General features: G+C 47.0%; 2 protein-coding genes across 7 annotated transcripts in view; both read right to left on the reverse strand.

The window, feature by feature from the left end:
* Positions 1 to 1684: 1684 nt before the first annotated feature.
* LOC135811226 (uncharacterized) lies at positions 1685 to 9466 on the reverse strand. 5 transcript variants are annotated; one of them, XM_065324423.1, is made up of 3 exons: positions 8888 to 9432; positions 6705 to 6801; positions 1685 to 4632 (listed from the first exon to the last, which is right to left on the reverse strand). In XM_065324423.1, the coding sequence occupies exon 3, from the start codon at positions 4188 to 4190 to the stop codon at positions 3276 to 3278; it is 915 nt and encodes a 304-aa protein (XP_065180495.1). In that variant the 5' UTR covers positions 4191 to 4632; positions 6705 to 6801; positions 8888 to 9432; the 3' UTR covers positions 1685 to 3275. The 5 variants fall into 5 exon arrangements, with proteins under 5 accessions (XP_065180495.1, XP_065180493.1, XP_065180492.1 ...); XM_065324421.1 differs by having other exon boundaries at positions 1685 to 6801; positions 8888 to 9466; XM_065324420.1 differs by having other exon boundaries at positions 1685 to 6835; positions 8888 to 9466.
* Positions 9467 to 13464: 3998 nt separating this feature from the next.
* Positions 13465 to 24956, reverse strand: part of LOC135811227 (nucleoside diphosphate kinase homolog 7-like) — a 56410-nt gene continuing 44918 nt past the window's right edge. For both annotated transcript variants that reach the window (XM_065324426.1, XM_065324425.1), the window contains exons 6-15: positions 24614 to 24664; positions 23307 to 23395; positions 22972 to 23037; positions 22025 to 22077; positions 21017 to 21128; positions 20020 to 20084; positions 19328 to 19396; positions 18164 to 18274; positions 16862 to 16969; positions 13465 to 13780 (exon numbers count right to left, since the gene is read on the reverse strand). In XM_065324426.1, coding sequence (XP_065180498.1) covers positions 13751 to 13780; positions 16862 to 16969; positions 18164 to 18274; positions 19328 to 19396; positions 20020 to 20084; positions 21017 to 21128; positions 22025 to 22077; positions 22972 to 23037; positions 23307 to 23395; positions 24614 to 24664 — 754 coding nt within the window. In that variant the 3' untranslated portion in view covers positions 13465 to 13750. The remainder of the gene's footprint in view (positions 13781 to 16861; positions 16970 to 18163; positions 18275 to 19327; positions 19397 to 20019; positions 20085 to 21016; positions 21129 to 22024; positions 22078 to 22971; positions 23038 to 23306; positions 23396 to 24613; positions 24665 to 24956) is intronic.

A 24956-nucleotide genomic window follows, 5' to 3' on the forward strand; every position in this document is an offset into this window, starting at 1 on the left:
AACAGGCTAGTAAGTTGTACCCTGCAGGCACGGTGACCAGGTGACTGGTGTACGCAGGAGCACGTGACCGCTTGTTCAACCATGTTCGATTGGGAATAAAGGAGGAACGCCGCATCGCAGCCTTTTCGGACCAAAACCAGTCGACTCAGCGTCCAAAAGACTACAACATACATGTATGGGCCAATCGCGGTCATCCGTGCTTTTATAAGAACGAAATGGCGCTTTTAGTGACATTTTGCATACAAATCCCCATCTAGTAGGGCGCAGTCACCCAGTTTCGGTGGAAGTGCGCGAGTTCGATTGGGATTCAAGTAGGAAGGGAGCGTCTCAGCTTCCTCGGACCAAGACCATTCGACTCAGCACCCCGAAGACTACAACTGGTGAAATTTTAATTTTTGCCTTAACTTCCCCTTTAAAGGGGAAGTGCATCGATTTTTCGAGTATGGTCCAGAAGAAAGACAATTTGATATCGGTTCGAATGGCATATCTCTCGCTTCCATACGATAAGCCAAACTTGCCAAATCGCCAATTGTATGCTCACGTTGCCATAGCGACCAGCGCAGTGATGACGTATGAAAGGCTTAGCTCCACCACAGAGAAGGTCGATCACTGCAGAATTTGGTCATTTTCAATTGGTTTATTGTATTCACGAAGTGAAAGAAGGGCTGTGTTCAATGCTCTTAGTGCAGTGAACTGTTTGTTAGTAGTCCTCTCGGTTGTGTACTGGAACGTGACACCGACAGGAGAAAGCTGGAGTGCGGAGACACCAGCAGACAAGCGAAAATAGTGACGAACAAAATGCTGAAATCTTGGTTGGGACAAATCAGACGTTCAGCATTTCCCCCAACCAAGGACCATGCCGTTTGCTCTTTTCACTTCCTGAAGATGAATGTGATGCTTCCTGGCGACTCTCCTATCTCTCGTAACATCTTCTGAAGCCAGGTGAGACGACGGGTGGCGGAGATTGACGAATGAAATAATGTCGAAGGTTTGAAAGTTTGATGAAAATTGTCTCAGGAGAGATGGCGAATTCCAAGCATCTTGTCCTGGAGGAAACCATTTCCTAGGCACAGTCAGCCTAGGGAAATGCATGAGAAGGGCGATAAATAGTTCACGGTACTAACAGCATTGAACACAGCACTTCTTTCACATCGTGAATACAATAAGACAATTGAAAATGACCAATTTCTGCAGTGATCGACCTTCTCTGTGGAGAAGCTAAGCCTTTCATACGTCATCACTGCTCTGGTCGCTATGGCAACGTGAGCATACAATTGGCGATTTGGCAAGTTTGGCTTATCGTATGGAAGCGAGAGATATGCCATTCGAACCGATATCAACTTCTGGACCCTACTCGAAAAATCGATGCACTTCCCCTTTAACCCTCATGCCACACAACAGAGACGAGCCTGTGGGGTGTAGACTGTGAGCCAAGTGCATGAATTCATGATTTTCGTTCCCACTTTGGGTGTACCGCGATTTTGTTCTTTTAGCATGTGGAGAGACCTAATAGAAGATCATTTTTGATTGTTGTCAGTTTGGGAAGCTTGCAGGGAAGTCAAAATAAGCAATTATCTTAACATACCCCGTTTCCATAGCAACTACATAGCAACTGACATAGCAACATGCTATTTTGAAGGTGTTTCTTACTTTTTTCAGCAGGCAACGGCACTGGACGAAGAAATGTATATCAAGCGTCATTGCAGCTGGGTTAAAATAACTATACGTGGCCAAAAATTATAGAATTACGCATAAGTGCATTGTATAAAGTACGTGCACATTTTAAATATTACTCGAAGTGACGATGCACTGGTAGGTAAGTGCACATGAAATGGTGCCGACAACCACGAAATGCATTTCAGGAATGATAATGTACAGAACAAACAGGTGGCATTCAATATACAAAGCCCAGCAGCAGCGAATTCTCCAGACAACGGTTGGAAAAGACCATCAACAACAGCCAGGAGAATCTGGTTTAATCCGGTGCAATGCTCATTTCACCCTCTACATCTCTATAATATATACATGTACAGTATGGCAGAATAATGTTAAAGAAGTTGCTGGATACAGGATTTGTATATTTGCACTCATATAACTGATCAATGTAACGTTACTTCGTAAGTACTGCTGTATTGCTTCCTAACTTATAAGTGCAAAGGGTAGAGCAATGACCGTAACCAGTAACGTTAGAGGACCGCAGGGGTATACCGGTAGATACAGATCTGTAGTTTATTTGAACTATAATAATAATAATTATTTTGAAGCATTAGTTCCATTACCCATTGTATGTACAGAACACAAGCGGAAAGATACAATTAATCATAGTCTGAAGCACTTCAGTATAAAAGATCGAAACAGTTATTAGCTCTCCGGAGATAAGGTACATTGTACGTTCTACATGTATTTCTGCTCCAACAGATTACAAAAACCTTTAGTTTAGCTTGACTGATCAGCAGCAAGCATGCTAGCACACTGATATGATTGACATGATGATGTTCGTACTGCCACTGCGCTGCACTAGCACTGCACACAATACTATAGAAACCACGAAAAAACATCGTCATGATGCGGCTGGGTTTGCACCACCGTACATTTTTGCGAGGTCAGTGGTGCAACAGAAGTCCGCTCCAGCTCTTGTGACCTTGGTTCTTGTCGATGGCGGCTATTGATTTGGCCAAAGTAGTTTCTCCCTTCTATTTGGGCATGTTCGTGCCTGATTTGGAAGTGACAACAAGCTGAATTCGTATCTAGTCGAGTAGATGAAACGAACTGGGGAAAAAAATTGCGGTACGCTCAAGGTCGGAACGAAAAAAAATTCTAACAGGATTTTTGGTGCCTGGCTCACAGTCTAGTGTCGCAAGCGTGTATTCCAGCGTGAGTAATCATGAGGCTCTGATCGGTAATCAAGTATGACGTACATGTACTCAGTATGAGGTTATGATTATAAATGATGTACACATATCACACATCAGAGAGGCAAGGACAGCAGAAGAGACACGCGGGGTCCTGCGCCGTCAGAACGGCTATGTGTACTACTAGGTTGCTATGGCAGCGGAACACTAAATCTTAGAAAAAATGAATAGTTCAATGGTGCCGATGTGCGTGCACTATGCAGCGCCCATCGGCAGCACCCGTGCCTCCAATAAAGGTACCGAATGGCTTGCGACACGCAGGCTCTAGTAGTGCTGTGGAATGCCTGCGGGCCTGAGAATGTACGTGCGATATGCCCTGCTGGACCAGCGGCCTGCAGCCATCAGGGCATACTCTGGTGCGCCTCAATCCGCCATGTGTGTGGCTCCCCCGACGCGTAAGGAATGGCTGCTGATGCTTGGACCTAGCACTTTGTGTAGGACAGCATTGATGTCGTTCGGCTTGAGATGGCGACCATCCTGAAACTTGAATAGGGGTTGCTTGTCATTGCTCCATTTGCTGGACCGAACGTAAGCCTGCAGGGCTCGGACGGGACATAGTGCGGGGTCAGCGTAGCGATTCAGCGCTACCTCCCCGCCTGTTGCTAATTGAGACGTCTTCGTCCTCTGCAGCTGCAGAGAGGCCTCCTGCTGGGCTAGCCGGAGGTGTTCGTGCCTCAGCGTCTTGAGGCCGCCGGGACCGTGTGGTGAGAGCGACGTGTACTCACTCACACACAGCAGCAGGCCGTGGAAGGCTGTCGTAAGAGCAGCCCATAGCATTAGTCTGTCTGCAGGGGAGTACAAGGACCGATTCAAGAACTGGCGGAGAGCCTTCAGCTGGTGGACGGTGATCGCTTGGCGCTGAGGGCGTGCTGACGGATGTCTGGGAAGCGACGCTCTCTCCCTCTCTAAGCCCATGAGCAGGGCTGTGATGCGGCTTGAGGATGTAACCCCGACCGGGCCTCCCATGCGGAGGAGGTGGTATTTGATCGCGGCCAGGTAGACTCTCAGAGTGCTGGCGCGGACTGAGTGAGACATTGCGGCAGCGAACAGCAGGACGTCGTTCTGATCTGGGTGATGTGTGTCGCGGCGCATGCGACCCCTGAACTCCAGGAATGAACGCCAGCCTGGGGCGTACGTGCGCTGTGTGCCAGTGGCTACCGAGTTGGCAATCAGGTGCTCTGCTCGCGCTGAGAGAGCGGCGGCTAGCAAGCCTAGGAGGACACAGGCACAAGCGCATGCAACACAAACGCACACACGCATACGCCCGCACACGCGCATGTTTTCTAAACAGGCAGGATGGTACGGCGGCCACGCCGAGCTGCCGTGTATGCGTGCTGCGCCGGGTCGCTGAACAGCGGCCCGCTTACCGGAACACACTGGCCCGGCAGCGTGGCTGTGGATTGTAAGCAGGGGACCCGTGGGCTATGCTAGTGGGAGATCTCCCCCTTGACCTCGGCGGGGCGTTCCTGTACTGGTTTGGCCGAGGTTCGCCCTCATCCTGTGGGGCTAATGCAAATACGACCCGAGAGCCCCCCTCCCCCAGCCCCGCGGGGTGGGAGCCTCTGCTATTGGCCTAATCCATAGGTACTTAGCCTTGCGGGTGGGCGCATGGGGGTGGCACGTAAGCGTTGGCTTGCGTAGCTGTGGCTTGCGGCGGTAAGCGATCCTCCGGCGGGAGGTGGACATCCGGCGGGATGTTATGCAAGCGGGGCTGGCGACCCTGGACAGACACACAGAACAAAAGACAGCAGGCAGCGAAGCCTTGGTTCGGTGGAGCCGTAGCTTGCAGCGGCAGTTTCTGTAAGCGATTCTCCGGCGGGAGTTATATGTTCGGCGGGATGTAATGCGAGCGGGCTAGCGACCCTGGATAGACACACAGAACAATAGACAGCGGGCGGCGAAGCGTTGGCTCGTGAAGCCATTGCTTGCGGCGGTGGTGTCTGTAGGCGATCCTCCGGCGGGAGTTATATGTTCGGCGGGATGTAATGCGAGCGGGCTAGCGACCCTGGATAGACACACAAAACAATAGACAGCGGGTGGCGAAGCGTTGGCTCGCGGAGCCATTGCTTGCGGCGGCGGTGTCTGTAGGCGATCCTCCGGCGGGAGGTGGACATCCGGCGGGATGTTATGCGCGTGGTTTGCAAGCCTGGATATACACGCAGAGCACAAGACAGCGAGCAGCTCCCCTGCCGCTGAATCAATGTCGATGCCAAGCACTGTGAGGCAGGTGGCGGGGCCAACAACTTTGTCCGGGCCGTCTGCTGTTGGCACGCCCAGTTTTGCAAAGACCTGCAGAATAGTGGCTTTGTGGGTCGTGGCCGCCGAGGACGTGACAGACTCGGCTGCTGGACACACTGAGACGAAGTCATCCAAATAGCGCTCCAGTGCAGGGATACTATAGTTCTTACGGAGGATCCATTCTAGGGTGGTAGCCAGGCAGTTAAACAGACTGGGAGCGGAGCGTAGGCCAAATGGCAGGACAGTGTCGATATAGTAGTTGCCATTCCACAACATACCGAGGAGCGGCCAGTCGTCGGGGTGCACGGGGCAGAGTCGGAAAGCGTGCTTCAGGTCCACCTTTGACAGGAAGGCTCCGGGGCCCGTCCTGCGCACGTGTTCTGCTATCGTGTCAATCGTAATTAGAGAGAAACGGTAGGCCTGCTTGTCAATGAACGAATTGACGCTGTTCCCATCGGGGGTGGACAGGTGCATGATGAGGCGGCGGCCGCCCGACTTCTTGGGGCCCACACCTTCGCCTGGGGTGCGCAGACGGACGAATGGCGGCGCTTTGAAGGGGCCAGCGGTGTGGCCGTGACTGCCTTCCGTGGCCAGGTACTGGTCGACGACCTCGGGGTGTGCTGCCGCTGAAGACAAGTTCGGGCTGTGTACGGACACATACCGGGGTTCGGCGAACCCGATACGACAGCCGGCATGTAAATTGCTAATTAGAGAATGAACAAATGCAGGATTAGGGTGCGCCAGCAATTCAGTGTGTAATGCATCAATATTGATAGGGATTTTGGGGTGTAATGCAATGTTCATAGGGGTGTTAGGGGGTGGGTGAATGCAAGAAAGTGGTGCCGGGGCTGATTGCTGTTCGCTCTTATTTCTTGGCTGGACAGGCTGACACGGCGTGCGAGCCTGAGCAGAAGAGGCAGGCGTGTCGAAAGCGACATGGGCCGCTGCAGGCGCCGTGATTGTAGCGGCGGCAGATTTTGGTTGATTTAGTGCTTGCACTATCTTTCGCCTGCTTGTCGCGAAAGGCCGAGATGTGTGCTCCGGCCAAGTGCCCCACCTTCTTGCAAATGCTGCAATTGGGGAGGGCCTGTCCCGTGAAACAGGTCGCGAAAAGCTCCGTGTCGAGCTCCGCCAGGGATCAGCTTGGGTCCTTTGACTGGGCCTGGCGTGCCCGCGTGTCATAGTCCACGACTGCCGAGAAGCGGTACTTCCCGGCTGCCTGTACCATGCGTATTTGATGCTGCATCAGTGCAGCGGCGCAGCGAGGTTGATTGCGGATGGCGATCAGACTAAAGATAGACCATGTCTCGGTCCACGTGGCAAGGTTCTCAATTTTTCCTTTTGGTGCGCTTGTCACCGAAATTGCCCCTTCCTCGTCTATGCAGAACCTCTTAGGGGCTGGCTCCCCGGTAGAAATAGATTTGGGCGGGAGCAGTATTGCCAGATCTATATACTCGATTCGTCTGATCCGATCGACTGTCTCCAACGAGACATGCGAAATGCAGGAGGGGTAACCCATGTTCGTATGGTGCATGAATTCATCAGCACACATACCGTCTTCTTGGTGCTCCGTGACGTTCTCCGGTGCGTTGCCGCTGAGGGCTGCTGCCACGCTGGCTGCCACGATCTGCTGGATAGACTCCCTTTGTGCCTGCGAGAAAGCCATGGTGGGTGTAAGACTATCGCTGAGAGCGGAGAAGAGACAATTTCAAACAATTTCTGCGGCGGGCAGGCACAGCAAACAACTGGTGAATGTCTTTACTTGTTCCTGCCTTGCGAGGGTGGCCTTGGGTGAGCTCGCACCCAAGGCTGATAGGTGGCTTATACGACATGCCGTACGTGCATCGCGGTTGCGAATGCTTGCGTGGGGCCCCGCGCGGGAGCCCGGCAGTGCGTACGATTTCCAAATATTTCTGCTCAGCAACCCCTCCGTCACGAGTACACTGTATCTCAGATGACTGACCGTAGCACACTAAAAATACCTTCCAACACCCCTGAATTAACAAACTGCTTCACGGCAAACAATGTTAGAAAGCAGGCTGCACAATGCCCTTATAAGGCAGAGCTTGACACACGGTAGGGAGCACAGAAACTGTATTGTGACAGGCTGTCTCACTGTTGTAGCTCGAGTTTGCTTTTGCAGCGCGAGTTTGCTTTTGCCGCTTTTCCATCTACGCAACCTACCGCACGCCTTAACCATCGTTGACAGTTTATTTGTATTCCGCTTGTTCTTTCAAGTAGTAATCGCCATAACAATTTGTTTTCGGTGAAGCACGAATGTTTGCTAAACTCGGTTTTTCCAACAGTTGGCCGAACCCCTCCCTTCCCCCCTCCCCCCTCCATTTCCGCCGATAGCCTTGACAAATTGGTACCGTTTTTTACTTGTTGTGTATTGCACGGTGTACTAAATCCAACCCATCATTACGACGGCCTGCCTACATGAGAGAGCGAGGCGCAGACAAGCAATGTCATGTGCGAGCATGTATTAGTAGCGGCAAGAGTACATAACCAAGAGTGTGCAACTGCCTGCACAACCTCTATGCTGTGCTGCGACGGCAGAACTTCACATCACGTGACATGGTTCAAAAGGTTATGCTGGCAAACAGTGCAAAGTGACCACAAGAGAGTTGTACCCAAAGCTGGGCTGCGTACAACCCAGTATCTATCATGCACTAGAGTGCACGGGTTCATCACGTGATGTGAAGTTCTGCCGTCGCAGACCCCATAGCTGGAGTTGCACACTCTTGGGTTATGTACTCTTGGTAGCGGGCATGCAGCCGGGTGGTCGATACGTACGTGATTTAGCGTTACAGTGTCCAGTGTCTTCTCCCTATATTATTATTAAGCAACGACCTCGGGTGTACTCGTATGCTACATACATGTACAGTTGTGCTAAATTGAAATCCGACCAAAAATGCCAAGCTGGCGCCCTCAACCTGCACCGGCTTTGGTTGCCTGGAAGTGGCACGAATGTGGCTGGACGTACACCTGCACCGGCCTTGGTTGCCTGGAAGTGGCACGAATGTGGCTGGACGTACACCTGCACCGGCCTTGGTTGCCTGGAAGTGGCACGAATGTGGCTGGAGGTACACCTGCACCGGCCTTGGTTGCCTGGAAGTGGCACGAATGTGGCTGGACGTACACCTGCACCGGCCTTGGTTGCCTGGAAGTGGCACGAATGTGGCGGGACGTACACATGTAAAGATACAGTACATGTGCAGATGCAATGATGTAAACTGTGATAGGAACTGCTCCAGGCCGCCAGCTTTGTACTTTGGGTCGTATTTCAGTGAGCACAGCAACTGTAGCATACTAGTAGGTTTTGTATGATGCAGTGCATGTTCTGTTTCAATTCATTTCCGTGTTTTTTCATCACTTTATTTCAACACGGATTTCAGTGCTCCGGTTTGCGAAGACCAGCTCTCCTCCCCCCCCCCCCCCTCTCTATGTTTGTTCGAGGGGCACTCAAGTCATGCAGTTATGTGATTACAGTGTAACATTCACGTTTCCTTGTAAAACGTGTTCAGATACGAAGTTTGACTGGTACACAGTTCCTGGGTGCCTGGGTAGGTCTACCTGGGCGAATTATCTGTCCAGTTGTACTAATCTTGTACATAGTCCAACCGCTATCTTCAAACAGAATTTTCTTTCAACGTTTCCTCGTTCTAGCATTGCCAGATTACTGAGCAGCCAGCGCATGGCTGTGAGCGTTGACACGTACACCCTCCGTTTCTTACCGTGTTGTGGAGTGACTTCACTGCACGGTGCACTTGACAATCCGTGTTCTGTGTACCATCATCATGATCATCTCATGTCCTCCTCTCTTGAAGCTTGGTCTCTCTGGCTCTCCAACAGTCACAGAACTGACTGTACATCCACTGACAGCAGCAGCAGTGGCAGCGGAACAAGCCCTGCAGTAGATCTGCAATAAACCCGAGGAACAAGCCCTGCAGTAGATCTGCAATAAATCCGAGGAACAAGCCCTGCACAAGGCTGCAGTAGATCTGCAATAAACCCGAGGAACAAGCCCTGCAGTAGATCTGCAATAAACCCGAGGAACAAGCCCTGCAGTAGATCTGCAATAAACCCGAGGAACAAGCCCTGCTGTAAATCTGCACTAAACATGTGTTCTGGGTTCTTGCCATACAGCAAAGGCAAACTGTCGCCACTAGAATGAAGTTCTGAAAAAGCCACTGAAATAATTATTCTGCTGCAGAAAAGAGAACATGAAACTCAATCCGTTCGCATATCCAGGAACGCATCGACTTTCACTGATACGGACACAATTGTATGGAAAATGCTCTATAAGGAATCGAAACTTGTAGTCTCGGCAAGTTTCTATCGACTCTCGTATTTCGATTCTAGCGCAGACATACAATACGATTATGTATCATGACAGTACTAGTACTACTAGTACTAATACTACTAGTACTAATACTACTAGTACTAATACTACTAGTACTAATACTACTAGTAGTAGTACATGTATCACTAGCAGGTACATGTACAGCACTGGTCTTTGCGCTTGTCGAGCGAGCGGGAATATCTAGCCATTCTAGGTCATCCAGTCGCAAACAAGATCCCTATCGGCCTATGTGCATCAGAGGGGCTCGCTCTGCATACCATCGACCGGTAAATGCATTGCGCCCACTAGCCATGGCTGAGGGACGGATGTAACAGTGGTGTGTATAACCTCGCTAATGGCAGTGTCCTCAATGCTAATGGACGCGTCATGTTTTTGTTTATAATGTAAGGTGCAATTTAGCGCTGATGTGGGTATTTCTTTGCTTTTCTTCATTTGGTCCTTTAAAATGAAGCGGCTTTTTATTTCCTTTTTCTTCTTTTGCACCGAGATATTATTTCTTGCTGTTATAAACCGGAGTTTGGTTGAGTTGGGTAACTCCGCTCTTCTTCCTCGCTCACCGGAGGAAATGTAGTCTCCTCGCGCACCTGGGGAGCAGTTTTCATTGGACATTAGTGACGGGACGATGCGACGGGAATCAATGGTACGAGCTGATGAACGAACGCTTTACGGAGGAAAAGAAAAATTTGCTGTCGGAATTTTCAATGTGCGGGGCCTCATGTCGGCCGTCAAGAGGAACTGGCTTGTGTCGGTACCTCTCTTTCTACGGCATAGACGTCTGTACCCTTCAAGAAATCAAGTTACCTGCAGGGCTTGACGAGCAGCGAAACGGCTAAAGAGGGAGTACGAGTGGAGCGGAGTGTTAGAGCACGCGGACGGCCAGTGTCATTGTGGAGTCGCGACTTGCAGCTGTTCGGCTTGTTGGTCACCCGGAGCTCCGTCAACGCGGGCATGGAGCTAATGCGAGCGCGTGGCCGAGGTTGCGCTGACTAGTTGGCGGCGGCTAGCCGAGCTCGACGACTTATACGGCCTCAGTAACGGAGCTGCCACCCAACACCTGAAACGCAACGGCTGCAGAATCTTGGAATGTTCGAGTCTGCCTTGTTCGTTCTGCCAATGTGTCATGCAAGTAATGTCTTCTCCCTGAATGTTCGGAACGTTTTTGCAAATTGTCTGTACATGTGAAAATGGGTTGGCCATCTTTTGTAGCTTTCCACTACGTGGTTCGCGGCTGTAGTTTTTATGGTGGGAGATCTGCGCCAAGCCAATGCTGGATTGTTCAATAGTAGACGCTCTGCAGAGCCTGGGAGCTATTGCCCATGACAGACCAGCATGGCGAGATCTATGCATGAGGGTCTGTGCATTGTGATATTCCGACAGATCCTGAAACAGTCAAACTCAGGAAATAGCACTATCATTATCACTCAGGCTGCAATATTCATATTATGGACATATTCATAAATGACATATCTTCAATACCCATGAGCTACATATATGATATAAGTATCATAATTATTATTATCATCGTTCTAGCTCATTTTTTCCCCTGTCATAGTCCTGTTTATCATGTTCAGCATAAGCGAAGTTGTGGATCATGCTTGCATGGTTGACTCCAACGCGTACATGCAAGTAATAATAATAATAATAATAAACCGGATGTGTCACGACTTTGAATTGAATTGAATTTTCCTGAATTGATTTGATTTTTAGCGTTATGAGCGGCTTTATTGACATTGCTCTTCAGATTGTATTTTTTATTTTTTATTGGCCCGTAAAAGAGGCTCCTTTGCGTTTTTTACCAGATCCCTTACGGGTGCGGACACGGGGAAATCCCTTGAATCCCCTGCACTACACAGTCATAATGATATCCCGCCCTGATCATGACAAGTAACGCACGCGCACGTACAGTTCTGACAGGGCTAGGCCTAGGCTAGGGCTAGGGCCAGGGCTAGCCTAGGCAAGGGCCCGGTACTACGGTAGGGGCATCAGATCGACCTCATGAATGTCAGAATGAAGTAGCGCCACCGTTCCAGCGCAATGAACAGTGTGTGTGTGTGCGCGCGCGCCCGCGTGCGTGTGTGTGTTTGTGTGCGCGAGTGCGTATGTGTGTGTGTGTGAGGTGCAAGGGCCATGTAACGAGGCCTGGCGCAAATATTCACGAGGCCCAATTCTTTGTCCATGGTTGCTGTCACTCTCTCCTTTGTAGCTTGGTTTTATTTCACCCACTCTATATCTCTGGCTCTCTGCTGCTTTGGAGATGGTAAGTTTTTGATATACATGTACATGATGTAAGAAAGAACCAGTCAACCACCATCATAGCTATGTACCAATACTGGCTAAGAGCAAGTCAACCCGTGACCATCATAGCTATGTACCAATACTGGCTAAGAGCAAGCTTCACTTGATACAAGTGAAATCCGGGTAGCTACGTACACAATAGGACTTAGGAGTCTAGCTAAGCCCATCTCTGCGTTTGTCACAAGCACCAAGTCGTTGCTAGGGTTCCCAGTAAAAGGCAACGCCTGTTGGGAGTTCCCTAGTAAAAAAATAAATTCTGCTACTACTCAAGCTGCGGACAGAACTGTTTCGTTCTTCAAGTTGTGGACTCATCCGCGCAGCACAGAGAAAACGAGGCCGAACCTGATAACAATGAAAAATACATTTTCCAAAGCCAGAGGCCCGGGTTTACCTTGCCAGAGTGCTCAAACTGACAAGTCAGTGAGCTCAGCACAACGCAAACAGAAAATGCACTACCGCACATGAGAGTGCTCAAATTGACAAGTCAGTGAGCTCTGGATAACGCAAACAGCAAAGGCACTACCCCACACGAGAGTGTTGAACTGCTACATGAGCAGGAGCGAAATACTCAAACTCTACTAGCTACATTGTAGTCTATTACTACTAGCTACATTGTAGATAGGATGAGAACTATACGATGTCATGATAATGTGTACTATCAATACAAAACTATCAACTACAGCATACATGCTATACATGATAATGTGTACTATCAATACAAAACTATCAACTACAGCATACATGCTATACATGATAATGTGTACTATCAATACAAAACTATCAACTGCAGCATACATGCCATACATGATAATGTGTACTATCAATACAAAACTATCAACTGCAGCATACATGCTATACATGATAATGTGTACTATCAATACAAAACTATCAACTGCAGCATACATACTATACATGATAATGTGTACTATCAATACAAAACTATCAACTGCAGCATACATGCTATACATGATAATGTGTACTATCAATACAAAACTATCAACTGCAGCATACATGCCATACATGATAATGTGTACTATCAATACAAAACTATCAACTGCAGCATACATGCTATACATGATAATGTGTACTATCAATACAAAACTATCAACTGCAGCATACATGCTATACATGATAATGTGTACTATCAATACAAAACTATCAACTGCAGCATACATGCTATACATGATAATGTGTACTATCAATACAAAACTATCAACTGCAGCATACATGCTATACATGCAGTGTGTAACACTGTAATGAATAAACACAAATGCACACCCTGCAGCTGGATCAGATAACTCACAACGAATGCACAGAGCCCGCACATGATTGCCATTTTGTACTGACATAAGACAAAGATGATCTATCATGACATCATGACACCGTATCATCATGACATCATAACATCATGACATAATGGTATCATAACATCATAACATTATGACATCATGACACCGTAACATCATGACATCATGACATCATGACATCATAACATCATGACACCGTAACATCATGACATCATAACATCATAACATCATGACATCATGTCATCATGACATCATAACATGACATCATGACATCATAACATCATGACATCATGACACCGTAACATCATGACATCACAGAGCCCGCAGACACCACGCATGCATAGTATATGTGTGGTTCAAACAGAAAGATAAATTCTCTTCTTATAATGAAAGCGAAAAGGAATGAATTCGCCGACAGTCATTTACTATGGCATTGCATTATGTTTCAGGATTAATATCACATCGAAATCAGCTCATCAAACCTCGCCTTTGCATCTCTCAACAACATTGCTGCACCGGCGGCTGAATATTCATTCCAGCGGTTACAGAAAACACATCAATGAAAATGCATTGTGACGCCGATTACTGAGGATGCGCTGTAACCGTTACTGAAGTCTTGTCTGTTTCCGTAGTTACTGGAGAATCTTGAAGAAGTACTCAACCTAGGGGAATGAATTTAGTAGAGGAAAATATGGAACCCGCGATTACAGGACGCACACACATACACACATGCACGAACACACCCATAAACACACACACACACACACACACACACACACATACGCGTGTGCGTGCACACACACACACACACACACACACACACAAGAGCACACACAAACAATGTCTAGCAATGCACTCCAGGGCACTTTGCACATTTCGTTCTTTCGTTATCTTAACTCTCTTTCTGAACTCTGCTAACAGTCACAACTGCTGCTTGGAGTGTGAGTCGGAGAGCAGCGAAAGAACCAGTTGTACAAGAGCAACGACAAAAAGGGTGCTCAGATCTACGACCGTGAGATTAAGACAAGCATGCTCTACCGAGTGTGCAACAGGAACAATTCCATTGTCGACGGGAACGAGAGTTCAGACAGAATACCATAAGAGAGATTGTGTGAGAAATGCAGATGCGACTTCCGCATATACAGGCACATCTGAACATTGCAGCATTCTTAGGGGTAGACCCACACTGCAGACAAAGGGTTCGTCTACAGTGCATTTCAAAACTATAGACGCGTAGGGTTTTTGAAATATTTCAAATTTGGCTTGAACTTTTTGAGAATAGTTTTCGGTATATTGCTCAGGATCGCTCCACAATTACTCTCATATAGTTTCTAAAGGATTGGATAACAGACGCCCAATTTGGAAAAATTTATGCACAAAGTGATCACAGATTTTATGTGGTATAGATGCTGGTATAACGGTTTTTGCCTAGGTACGCGTCCATAGTTTTGAAATGGACTGTAGATAGGCAGAAAAAATATCGAAAGGAGTTATGGGAATAGGACATATGTCCTGTTCCTAAACGTTCCTCACTGACATTCCCTATGAACTACAAGATTAGCGTGAGAATGAGACCAGACCAGAATAGGACCAAAACCGGAGTGAGACCAAAACCGGAATAAGACCAAAACCAGAATGAGACCAGACCAGAATAAGGTTGTATTTGTTCGGTCATTCCGGAATGAGCATGGAATGCAGTCGATACCCATCGCGGAGTCGGAATGAGAGTAGCAAACAAACGCGCGTGCATGCACTCGGGAATCTGGCAAACGTTTTGCGAGACTCCGGAAACGGCGGTCGAATGTTTTGTTTTTGAGATCTACGAGTTGTTTTTTTGCAGCCTTGCAAAGATAAGCTGGTAGCCTAAGAATGTTGTGGTTGCTATCTTGCTTCCGTACGTTTCTAGTTCTGCATGCCCCTACGACGATCATGGTGAAGGAGCGGCCAAACTCGGCACAGGTCTACGAGCTCCACTGCGGTACACGCCTGAACGCGACATTTGGCCGCTACTTCATCATGACTATTCTGTATTCGACCTCGTATCAGTCACAGAAACGGCTCTAGCTCTTCACGGATTGGAAGCGCTTGTTTGACGGAGGTGCGGTTGTAAGAAGAAGTCGAGTGGCAGGTTCAGTGCCTGTGTGGGTGATTATGTGCTATGCAATGGTGGGCATGCCTCCCTGACCGAGTGATTCTGGAGGCCCTGCTCGACGATGAGGAGGAGAGGTGCGAGGGCATCAATCCAGTTCTTGTCCTGACCGAACGCTGTCTCAGGCAGTGAAGGGCAAAAAATGCCACAAACCAGTAGCGGTAACTATCCCGAGGTTACAGTACCAGCCTACACCCTGGACGATTTTCGGCAACATTCCGTCTGTCGACAATCGCGTTTGAGGTTTTGTTGGCGGAGGTATGCAATAGTGACAACCCCCAGTGGCCGCCGCACATTTTCAATCCGCTCGGAATGAGCACTCATTCCACTTTTTTCTTTGGAATCGCCAGAATGGATTCTGCCCCCTTCATTCCGCGACCGGAATCGGAATTGCACGGAACAAACGCTGTCCGGTGCATCAAACCAACGCACCGCAACCAAAGCACAGCGGAATGACTTTGGAATGGTGTCGGAATGACACCGAACAAACGCAACCTAAGACCAGACCAGAAAAAGACCAGACCGGAAGAATACCAGACCGGAATGAGACCAGACCAGAATAAGACCGGACCAGAATAAGACCAGACCAGAATAAGACCAGACCAGAATAAGACCAGAGCGGAATGAGACCAGACCAGAATAAGACCAGACCAGAATAGGACAAGACCAGAATGAGACCAGACCGGAATGAGACCAGACCAGAATAAGACCAGACCGGAATAAGACCAGACCGAAATGAGACCAGACCAGGATAAGACCAGACCGGAATGAGACCAGACCAGAATGAGACCAGACCGGAATGAGACTAGACCGGAATGAGACCAGACCAGCATAAGACCAGACTAGGCTTTCCCCAAATCGGCCCGGTTTTTGTTCGCCTATTTGGCTGTTCGCTCGGTTCAAAAATACATCAGATTCGGCTTGAAAATTAGCCGATTGTTTGCAAATCGGCTGCAAAATTGGAATATTTTGGAAAATCGGCCAAAAGAATTGTGGGCATACTGGCTTCAAAAGTGGTGAGACACTGGGGAAAAGAAATTTGAGTATTTTACTAGTAATGATCTTTCTAATGGCTAATGTTTGTTTGAGAGGAGTTCAAAGGACACGAGTCACATGACCTCAACACACTAGTACCACAAGTACTGCCATGAAGAGCTCGAGCGGTCATGCTTGCAGCAACATCTTTCATTCGTAAACTCACTTTGCAACAACATTTGGTAGATTTTCGGAGATTCTCAAAGGAACCCTCCAAAATCGGCGAAAACCTTATAAATTTTTCGGTAAGTCTCGTTTACGGAGAATTTTGCGGCCGGCCGATTTGGGGAAAGCCTAGACCAGACCATACCAGCATGACACGAGACCAGCATGACACCATACCAGCATGACACCATACCAGCATGACACGAGACCAGCATGACACTATACCAGCATGACACGAGACCAGCATAACACCATACCAGCATGACACCATACCAGCATGACACCATACCAGCATGACACCATATCAGCATGACACCATATCAGCATGACACGAGACCAGCATGACACGAGACCAGCAGGACATGAGACCAGCATGAGATAGAGCTCCACTCACCTCCAGCATACCGTCATCAGCTAGGTCCGTGCAGTGAACAGCATTCTTCAATTTATTGTGTCCATATTTTGCACGCAACGTGCTGGGACGCAAGTGACGAGCTATCTCCTGTTGAACAACAGAACAGATGATAAACGTACACATACACATACACGTACACACCATTGTGCAATCACATACCACACGTACACACGTCCACACGATTGTGCAATCACATTATATCACACGTACGCATGCACGCATGCACGCATGCACACACACACACACACACACACACACACACACACACACACACACACACACACACACACACACACACACACACACACACAACCACACACACACAACCACACACAAATGTTATGTCTATAATATTATTGTGAGCACAAACACACAATCACGAATAGGAAGAGAAAGCAACTTTCGCCGTTTCTGGGATATGTACAGTAAGACTTCAAAAAAGTAGTAGCAGCTACCACAATGGTGCAGTCGCAGTAGCCATAGCAGCTACAGCAGCAGCACTGATGCATGTGCAGTGGGAGTAATAGCAGCTACAGCAGCAGCTACAGCAGCAACACTGATGCTGGTAGAGTTGGAGAAATAGCCTTTCAAACTCAAAAGTATGACAGGCTACTGCATGGCTGGACTGATCAAGGACTATTTGAACTATGGCACGATCCCCTGAATGTAGTAGAGCAAATGATAGGAAATTGATGAGTCGAACCCTAGCCCAAACAACAACAGCATACCACCAGCTAGGGAGCAGTACATGATTAGCTAGGAAATAGTACATGATTAGCTAGGGAATAGTACATGATTAGCTAGGGAATAGTACATGATTAGCTAGGGAATAGTACATGATTAGCTAGGGAATAGTACATGATTAGCTAGGGAATAGTACATGATTAGCTAGGGAATAGTACATGATTAGCTAGGGAATAGTACATGATTAGCTAGGAAATAGTACATGATTAGCTAGGGAATAGTACATGATAAGCTAGGGAATAGTACATGATTAGCTAGGGAATAGTACATGATTAGCTAGGGAATAGTACATGATTAGCTAGGGAATAGTACATGATTAGCTAGGGAATAGTACATGATTAGCTAGGGAATAGTACATGATTAGCTAGGGAATAGTACGTGATTAGCTAGGGAATAGTACATGATTAGCTAGGGAGTAGTACATGATTAGCTAGGGAATAGTACATGATTAGCTAGGGAATAGTACATGATTAGCTAGGGAATAGTACATGATTAGCTAGGGAATAGTACATGATTAGTGGCGAATGTTGATCTTACTGGATCTGCTGGTCCAACAAACTGTCTGAACTGCTCTACACAAGCACTGCCATGTTGATGAGTTAATGCCATGGCAACGCATGCTCCTGAGCACAACTCAGATACCATCTCCTGCCGAGTGGCACAATAGGAAAGCAGACAAACACACACAGACACACACACACACACATGCATACACACACGCACGCACAGACACACAAAAAACACACATGCATACACACGCACACAGACACACACAAAACACACATGCATACACACGTGCGCGCGCGCAGACACACACAAACACATGATGTAGATCAACATTTCTCTCCCGATATGTAGAGGAGGACATGTCCAGGCGGCCACTCTGATAATGAGACCACCTGTCACAGTGGACCACTAAAACTAGGATCAAAGGACACCCTGGATAAGGAGACCACCTGTCACAGAGGACCACCATACCTAGGACCAAGGGATACCCTGGATAAGGAGACCACCTGTCACAGAGGACCACCATACCTAGGACCAAGGGATACCCTGGATAAGGAGACCACCTGTCACAGAGGACCACCATACCTAGGATCAAGGGATACCCTGGGTAAAGGGACCACCTGTCACAGAGGACCACCACAACTATGATCAAGGGACACCCTGATAAGGAGACCACCTGTCACAGGGGACCATGACAACTATGATCAAGGAACACCCTTGATAAGGAGACCACGTGTAGACAGGGCCTAAATTTCGACGACCCATTGAGCAGTCAGCATTATGCAGGAGTCACTGTAGGAAGACATGGTCTGTAGTCTCCTGACGATGTGCAGGAAGACATAGTCTGTAGTCTCCTGACATTGTGAAGGAAGACATGGTCTGTAGTCTCCTGACATTGCGAAGGAAGACATGGCCTGTAGTCTCCTTACATACTGATGCTCTATACATAGAGCCCATAAGCTGTTCTGCTGGCCTACCACCATGACATCATTGGTAAAACGTCTAAAGGCTGCCTTTGCCTCGACCAATATCAAAACTAAATTCAACATAATAATTATAATGGATTGGGATTTGGTGATGAACGGTGCGTCACAATCTCATCAAAGCAACAACAATCAACCCCTTCATGAGAAGTACTCAGGCTGCTAAACAATTGTATTTGTCATTTCTTTTACCCTCTAGGCTCTAACTCACCGAATATTCGGCAACGACACCTCTGTAGACTTCCAAGAACTCCTCTGCTGTGCTCTTGTCGAAATGGTACTAGACACACAGAAAGTTACATACACACACATGAACACACAAACACGCACATGCACACACACACGCACGCACACACATACACATGCACACACACACACACACACAAACACACACACACACACACACACAAACACACACACACACACACATGCAAACATACACACACACATACACATGTACACCCACACACACACACGCACACGCACACACACACACACACACACACGCACACACACACACACACACACACACACACACATAGAGTAAGATACACGTAACTAGCAATAACAAGGATGAGAAGCCCCAAAGCACCCACAAAGTAGGCCATCTCCATGAGCATTCCTAGTGAGCAAGACGACAAGACAGACAGAGACAGAGACACAGAAACAGAAAAGGATGAAGAGAAACATGCAGGGACAGATGGTGAGAGAGAAAGAGAGTGAGAAAGTGAGAGAGAGAGAGAGAGAGAGAGAGAGAGAGAGTGAGTGTGTGTGTGTGTGTGTGTGTGTGTAAGAGAGAGGGAAAGGTGGACAGATATCGAAAGCCCAAGAGGCCAATAGAGGCAGAGACTACAAGACAGCTAGACAAACAGACGGATAGGAGAAACAATTACAGATGATTACCATTTGCATGGCAGAGATGTCAAAACCAGCCTGCACAATATCACGAGCTACTCTCCCAAGCAGACCTGAACTCAACAATAATGTCAGACCACAACATAACCATTATAAGCAAGTGTATGTATTATCAGAGTATGTATTAACCATGTGTTTGTCTTATCAGAGTTTGTACTAAGCAAGGGTATGTATTATCAGAGTACTCAAATCTGTAGACAGCAACTGTTTCGCTCTGTTAGAGCTCCTCAGCACAGCTCAGAGGACCGAAGCGCAGCTCTTCACTATGAAATACGTTTCCTTGAAGCAAAGCATTTTTATAAAGAGCTGCAAACCCCGCCAAGAGTGCTCGAAATGCTCCAAGAGCAGTGAGCGGTGCACAAGGCGAGCGGCAAGGGTGCGAGCTAAGGTAAGAGTGCTCAACCTAACAACATTGCTGACTGCTAGGGAGAATAATACTCTAATCTGTGAACAGCAACTGTTTTCAGAGTATGTACTAACCATGTGTTAGTCTTATCAGAGTTTGTACTAAGCAAATGTATGTCCTAGCAGAGTATGTACTAAACAAGTGTATTTACTAAACAAGGGTATGCCTTAGTAGAGTATGTACTAAGAAAGAGTATGTACTAGGCAAGTGTATATCCTAGCAGTGTTTGTACTAGGCAAGTGTATGTAGTAGCAGAGTATGTACTAGGCAAGTGTATGTAGTAGTAGAGTATGTACTAGGCAAGTGTATGTAGTAGTAGAGTATGTACTAGGCAAATGTATGTAGTAGTAGAGTATGTACTAGGCAAGTGTATGAAGTAGTAGAGTATGTACTAGGCAAGTGTATGTAGTAGTAGAGTATGTACTAGGCAATTGTATGTAGTAGTAGAGTATGTACTAGGCAATTGTATGTAGTAGTAGAGTATGTACTAGGTGTGTTCCACAGTGCTAAGGTGATAGATAAAACAAGTAGTAGTTTGCCTGAAGTAATGCAGAATTAGATATTTGCAGTCTTTCTAACCTTGTGTCATTGTGTATGGCTTGACCAAACACAATGTGCAGTTGTCAAACTCTGCCGGGACTTGAAGACCACGGCTGCTGCTGTTGCCTGCTCCAAAGAAAAACTCCGTCTCCTGCAGGCGAGGTGAAAAACAAATGGGTAATGACAAACACTATCACCATCTGATCACCATATCATGTTCCTATACCCCCACTGGTGTATCTCTAACATTCCTAGGTAGACAGTAAATAGAGAGGTTCTGCATTGTGTTTGTGGAAATGCTCCATCCTTGTGGTGTTGAGCACTCTAGGTAATCTGGAAACTCTCGCTATTGTGTATGCACACTCATGTACATACACACCTGATGTATGCACACTCATGTACATACACACATGATGTATGCACACTCATGTACATACACACATGATGTATGCACACTCATGTACATACACACATGATGTATGCACACTCATGTACATACACACATGATGTATGCACACTCATGTACATACACACATGATGTATGCATAGTGTTGTACATACACACATGATGTATGCATAGCGTTGTACATACACACATGATGTATGCATAGTGTTGTACATACACACATGATGTATGCATAGTGTTGTACATACACACATGATGTATGCATAGTGTTGTACATACACACATGATGTATGCATAGTGTTGTACATACAGCAGTACCGTAAACACACGCATGTACAAACACGTAGAGTAAAACCTGTCAAGGCGACCACCTGTCCAAGAAGACCATTACATTACAACCAGGATCAAAAGATGGTATTTCCAGTCAAATGAAACTGAATGAGGAGACCACATGGTTACAGAGACCACGTTTTCAAGGTCCCTTGAGCGGTCGTCTTAGAAAGATTTCACTGTACATTGGTGTAGGCATCACAGTGATGTGCACATACTGAATGGCGTGTTTTCTACGTCCTGGGCAGAAATCATCATCACTCTATCTCAGTAAGAGTGGGGGAACACTAAGGGAAGACCAATTAACTTACTCTTTCGGCCGATACCACTGAATCTGATCCATGACAGGCATTGCGCGTTTGATCTTCACAACAAGAAAAAATAATAAAAACATTGAGAATAATACACGGATACAAATGATCTGCCTGGAGGCAATAAATTTAGAAAGAAAATTAAGTTACGAATAAAATAATTTGCGCGCTCATTATCTCGACACAAAAGGCAAGGTTGGTATAATTATAGGTTTTCAAGGCGACCGACAGTACAGGCACAGCAGTGGCCAAGCGAAAAAATCAGCTACGGCTTCACCTTCTCTACAAAGCGAAAATTGCAAACTCGGCGACAAGTAGTATATTTTTCTGTGACGATCATCAGTTCCAAGTGTGGAACCGATAATCGTAACAAGAAACGTTCTTGGAAACATATAGTCCTTCTTTGCATTCTGTGTCGGAATAATGAGTGCGGAAGTTTTTTGTTTCGAAATGCATGGATAGAAAATGTTGAACAGAATACGACACGGCCAGGCATATAGAAATAAATAAGCAGAGAAATAGGAACAAAGAGAAAATTGAGTATTGACTGAAAACAACTCACTGCAATAGAATATAGTATGCTGACTGATTTGAAAGTCAACTCCCAATGTTGGCACTTGCCCTTCGCTATGATCTCCCAATGTTGTCACTTGCCCTTCGCTATGATCTCCCAATGTTGGCACTTGCCCTTCGCTATGATCTCCCAATGTTGGCACTTGCCCTTCGCTATGATCTCCCAATGTTGGCACTTGCCCTTCGCTATAATCTCCCAATGTTGGCACTTGCCCTTCGCTATGATCTCCCAATCTTGGCACTTGCCCTTCGCTATGATTACTGCATAGTATTATGTGATCGACTTTAGTTGATAAATTACTACTTCAATGACTTGGAAAGGTTAACCAACCGTCAAAGAAAATGGTTAATCACAGTCTTTAAAACTAGCTTACCTGTGCCAAACCTTGCTCTGAGACTATCCGGAGCTTGAGACCTGGCATCAGCCGAGTTTGTTGGTCCTGGTCATGAATACCAACCACAGGTAAACACATAAAACACACACACACCCACACACACATACGCACACATACGCACACACACGCACACACACACACACACACACACACACACACACACACACACACAAAGCTGGGCACGGTGAAAATCAAGCAAGATATGCCCAGGGTATGGCTTTAGTAAGCACCTCCACCGATGTTGCTGGCAATACTCAAAGATTGGATATGACTTTCCCATGTTTTTTTTGTTTTTTTTAAATAGTAGAACTCACCAATAAGTTCTCTCCATCTGCTGACGGCATTGTCGGCTAGTAAGCTGAGCGCCATGATTGGTCCTTCCGTCATGAAAGATACCAGAGTTCTGTGCATGCGGGGGGACAACAGTAACACCATCATTACAACAAACACCGCAACCAGCATCAAAAGAACAGCAGCAGCAGAAGAACAAGCAACGGCAACAGCAGTAGCCGCAGCAACAGCAACAGAAGCATCAACAGCAGCAGCAGGAGCAGCAGTAACGGCAGGGCAGGAGAACCACGACAGGATTTTAATGCCTAGGGCAACAACAGAACATTGCAAGAACAGGAAGAGTAGAAAGTTTCAATTCTACTTCACGAAAAATTCACATATTAGCCTGGGGATTTGTGATATGTTTCCTTCCTTCCTTGCCTGGACAAGTGTCGCAAAAACACTCATATGGCTATAAGAACCAATTGAGAACTCAAATTATGCACTTTTGAAAATGCAGCAGGGAAGAGGTTGTCATTGCCTTTTCTGGATTGCCGAAGATTCGAGAACCCCTCTTCACCCCTTTAATATCCAAACTCTTAGTATAAATAATCCAAATAGGAATGAGTAAGACATGTGAGAAACGGTCTCTGGACTTTGTAATGCCTTCCTGTATACACATACAAACTGTTACATACCAATACTAGTACACACTGTCTACTACAGAGCCGGGTCAGTCGGGTCAGCGGCCCGGTTGCGGGTACTTGGACCTGGTTGGAGGGTACTTGGACCCGGTTGGAGGGTACTTTGACCCGGTTGGAGGGTACTTGGACCCGGTTGGTGGTATTTGGACCCGGTTGCGGGTACTTGGACCCGTTTAAAAAAAGAGCACTAACCAGGTCACCAGCTGGAAATAGCATACATGTACATACCGGTATGCTACATACACGTATACATCGGAGGTCCTAAAATATTTACTGCTCCCTGATGCACATACAGTAGTCTAACCGCACTTGAACGTACCCAGCTCTGACCCGGTTGGACAAGTTGTGGCAGGTCCACGTGCACCCAAGTGGTTTGAAATCCTAGAGTAGGCACTGGAGTAGGCACTGAGACACCTAGTGTGAATAAGATCATCACACGCTGAAGGTTGTTCAGCAATAAGCAACACATGGACGTTTCACTGATAACCTATAACACAGGATTTCCCTGATCACATTCTTCCCAGTATCATAACACCAACACCTGCCAATCCCCCCCCCCCCCCCACCCCAAGTGTTTGCACAAAAGCCACGTCCCTTGCTGGTCTACAATGCCCGTCTGAATGGACGCTACCAGGGGGAGTACTAACCTGAAAAATGGTTTAGCACAATGCTCGCGATAAAACTCTTCAGCCGCAGACCTGGACACAACAACGAAAAACAAAAAAAATCATTCATGGACACCGACATTCGCATACAAACACACACACAAACACACACACACACACACACACATACACACACACACACACACACACACACACACACACACACACACACACACACACACAAACACACATAAACCATACACACTGTTTTTTAGTACATGCAATAATTGATTAATCCCACAACACCAGTGTACACCTACATCCTTCTGTAACTTCAACATGGATTGCACATACACATTAGATGGATAGGTGTGGGGGGGGGGGG

Source organism: Sycon ciliatum, chromosome 3 (genome assembly GCF_964019385.1).
Source record: "Sycon ciliatum chromosome 3, ocSycCili1.1, whole genome shotgun sequence".
Lineage (NCBI taxonomy): Eukaryota > Metazoa > Porifera > Calcarea > Leucosolenida > Sycettidae > Sycon > Sycon ciliatum.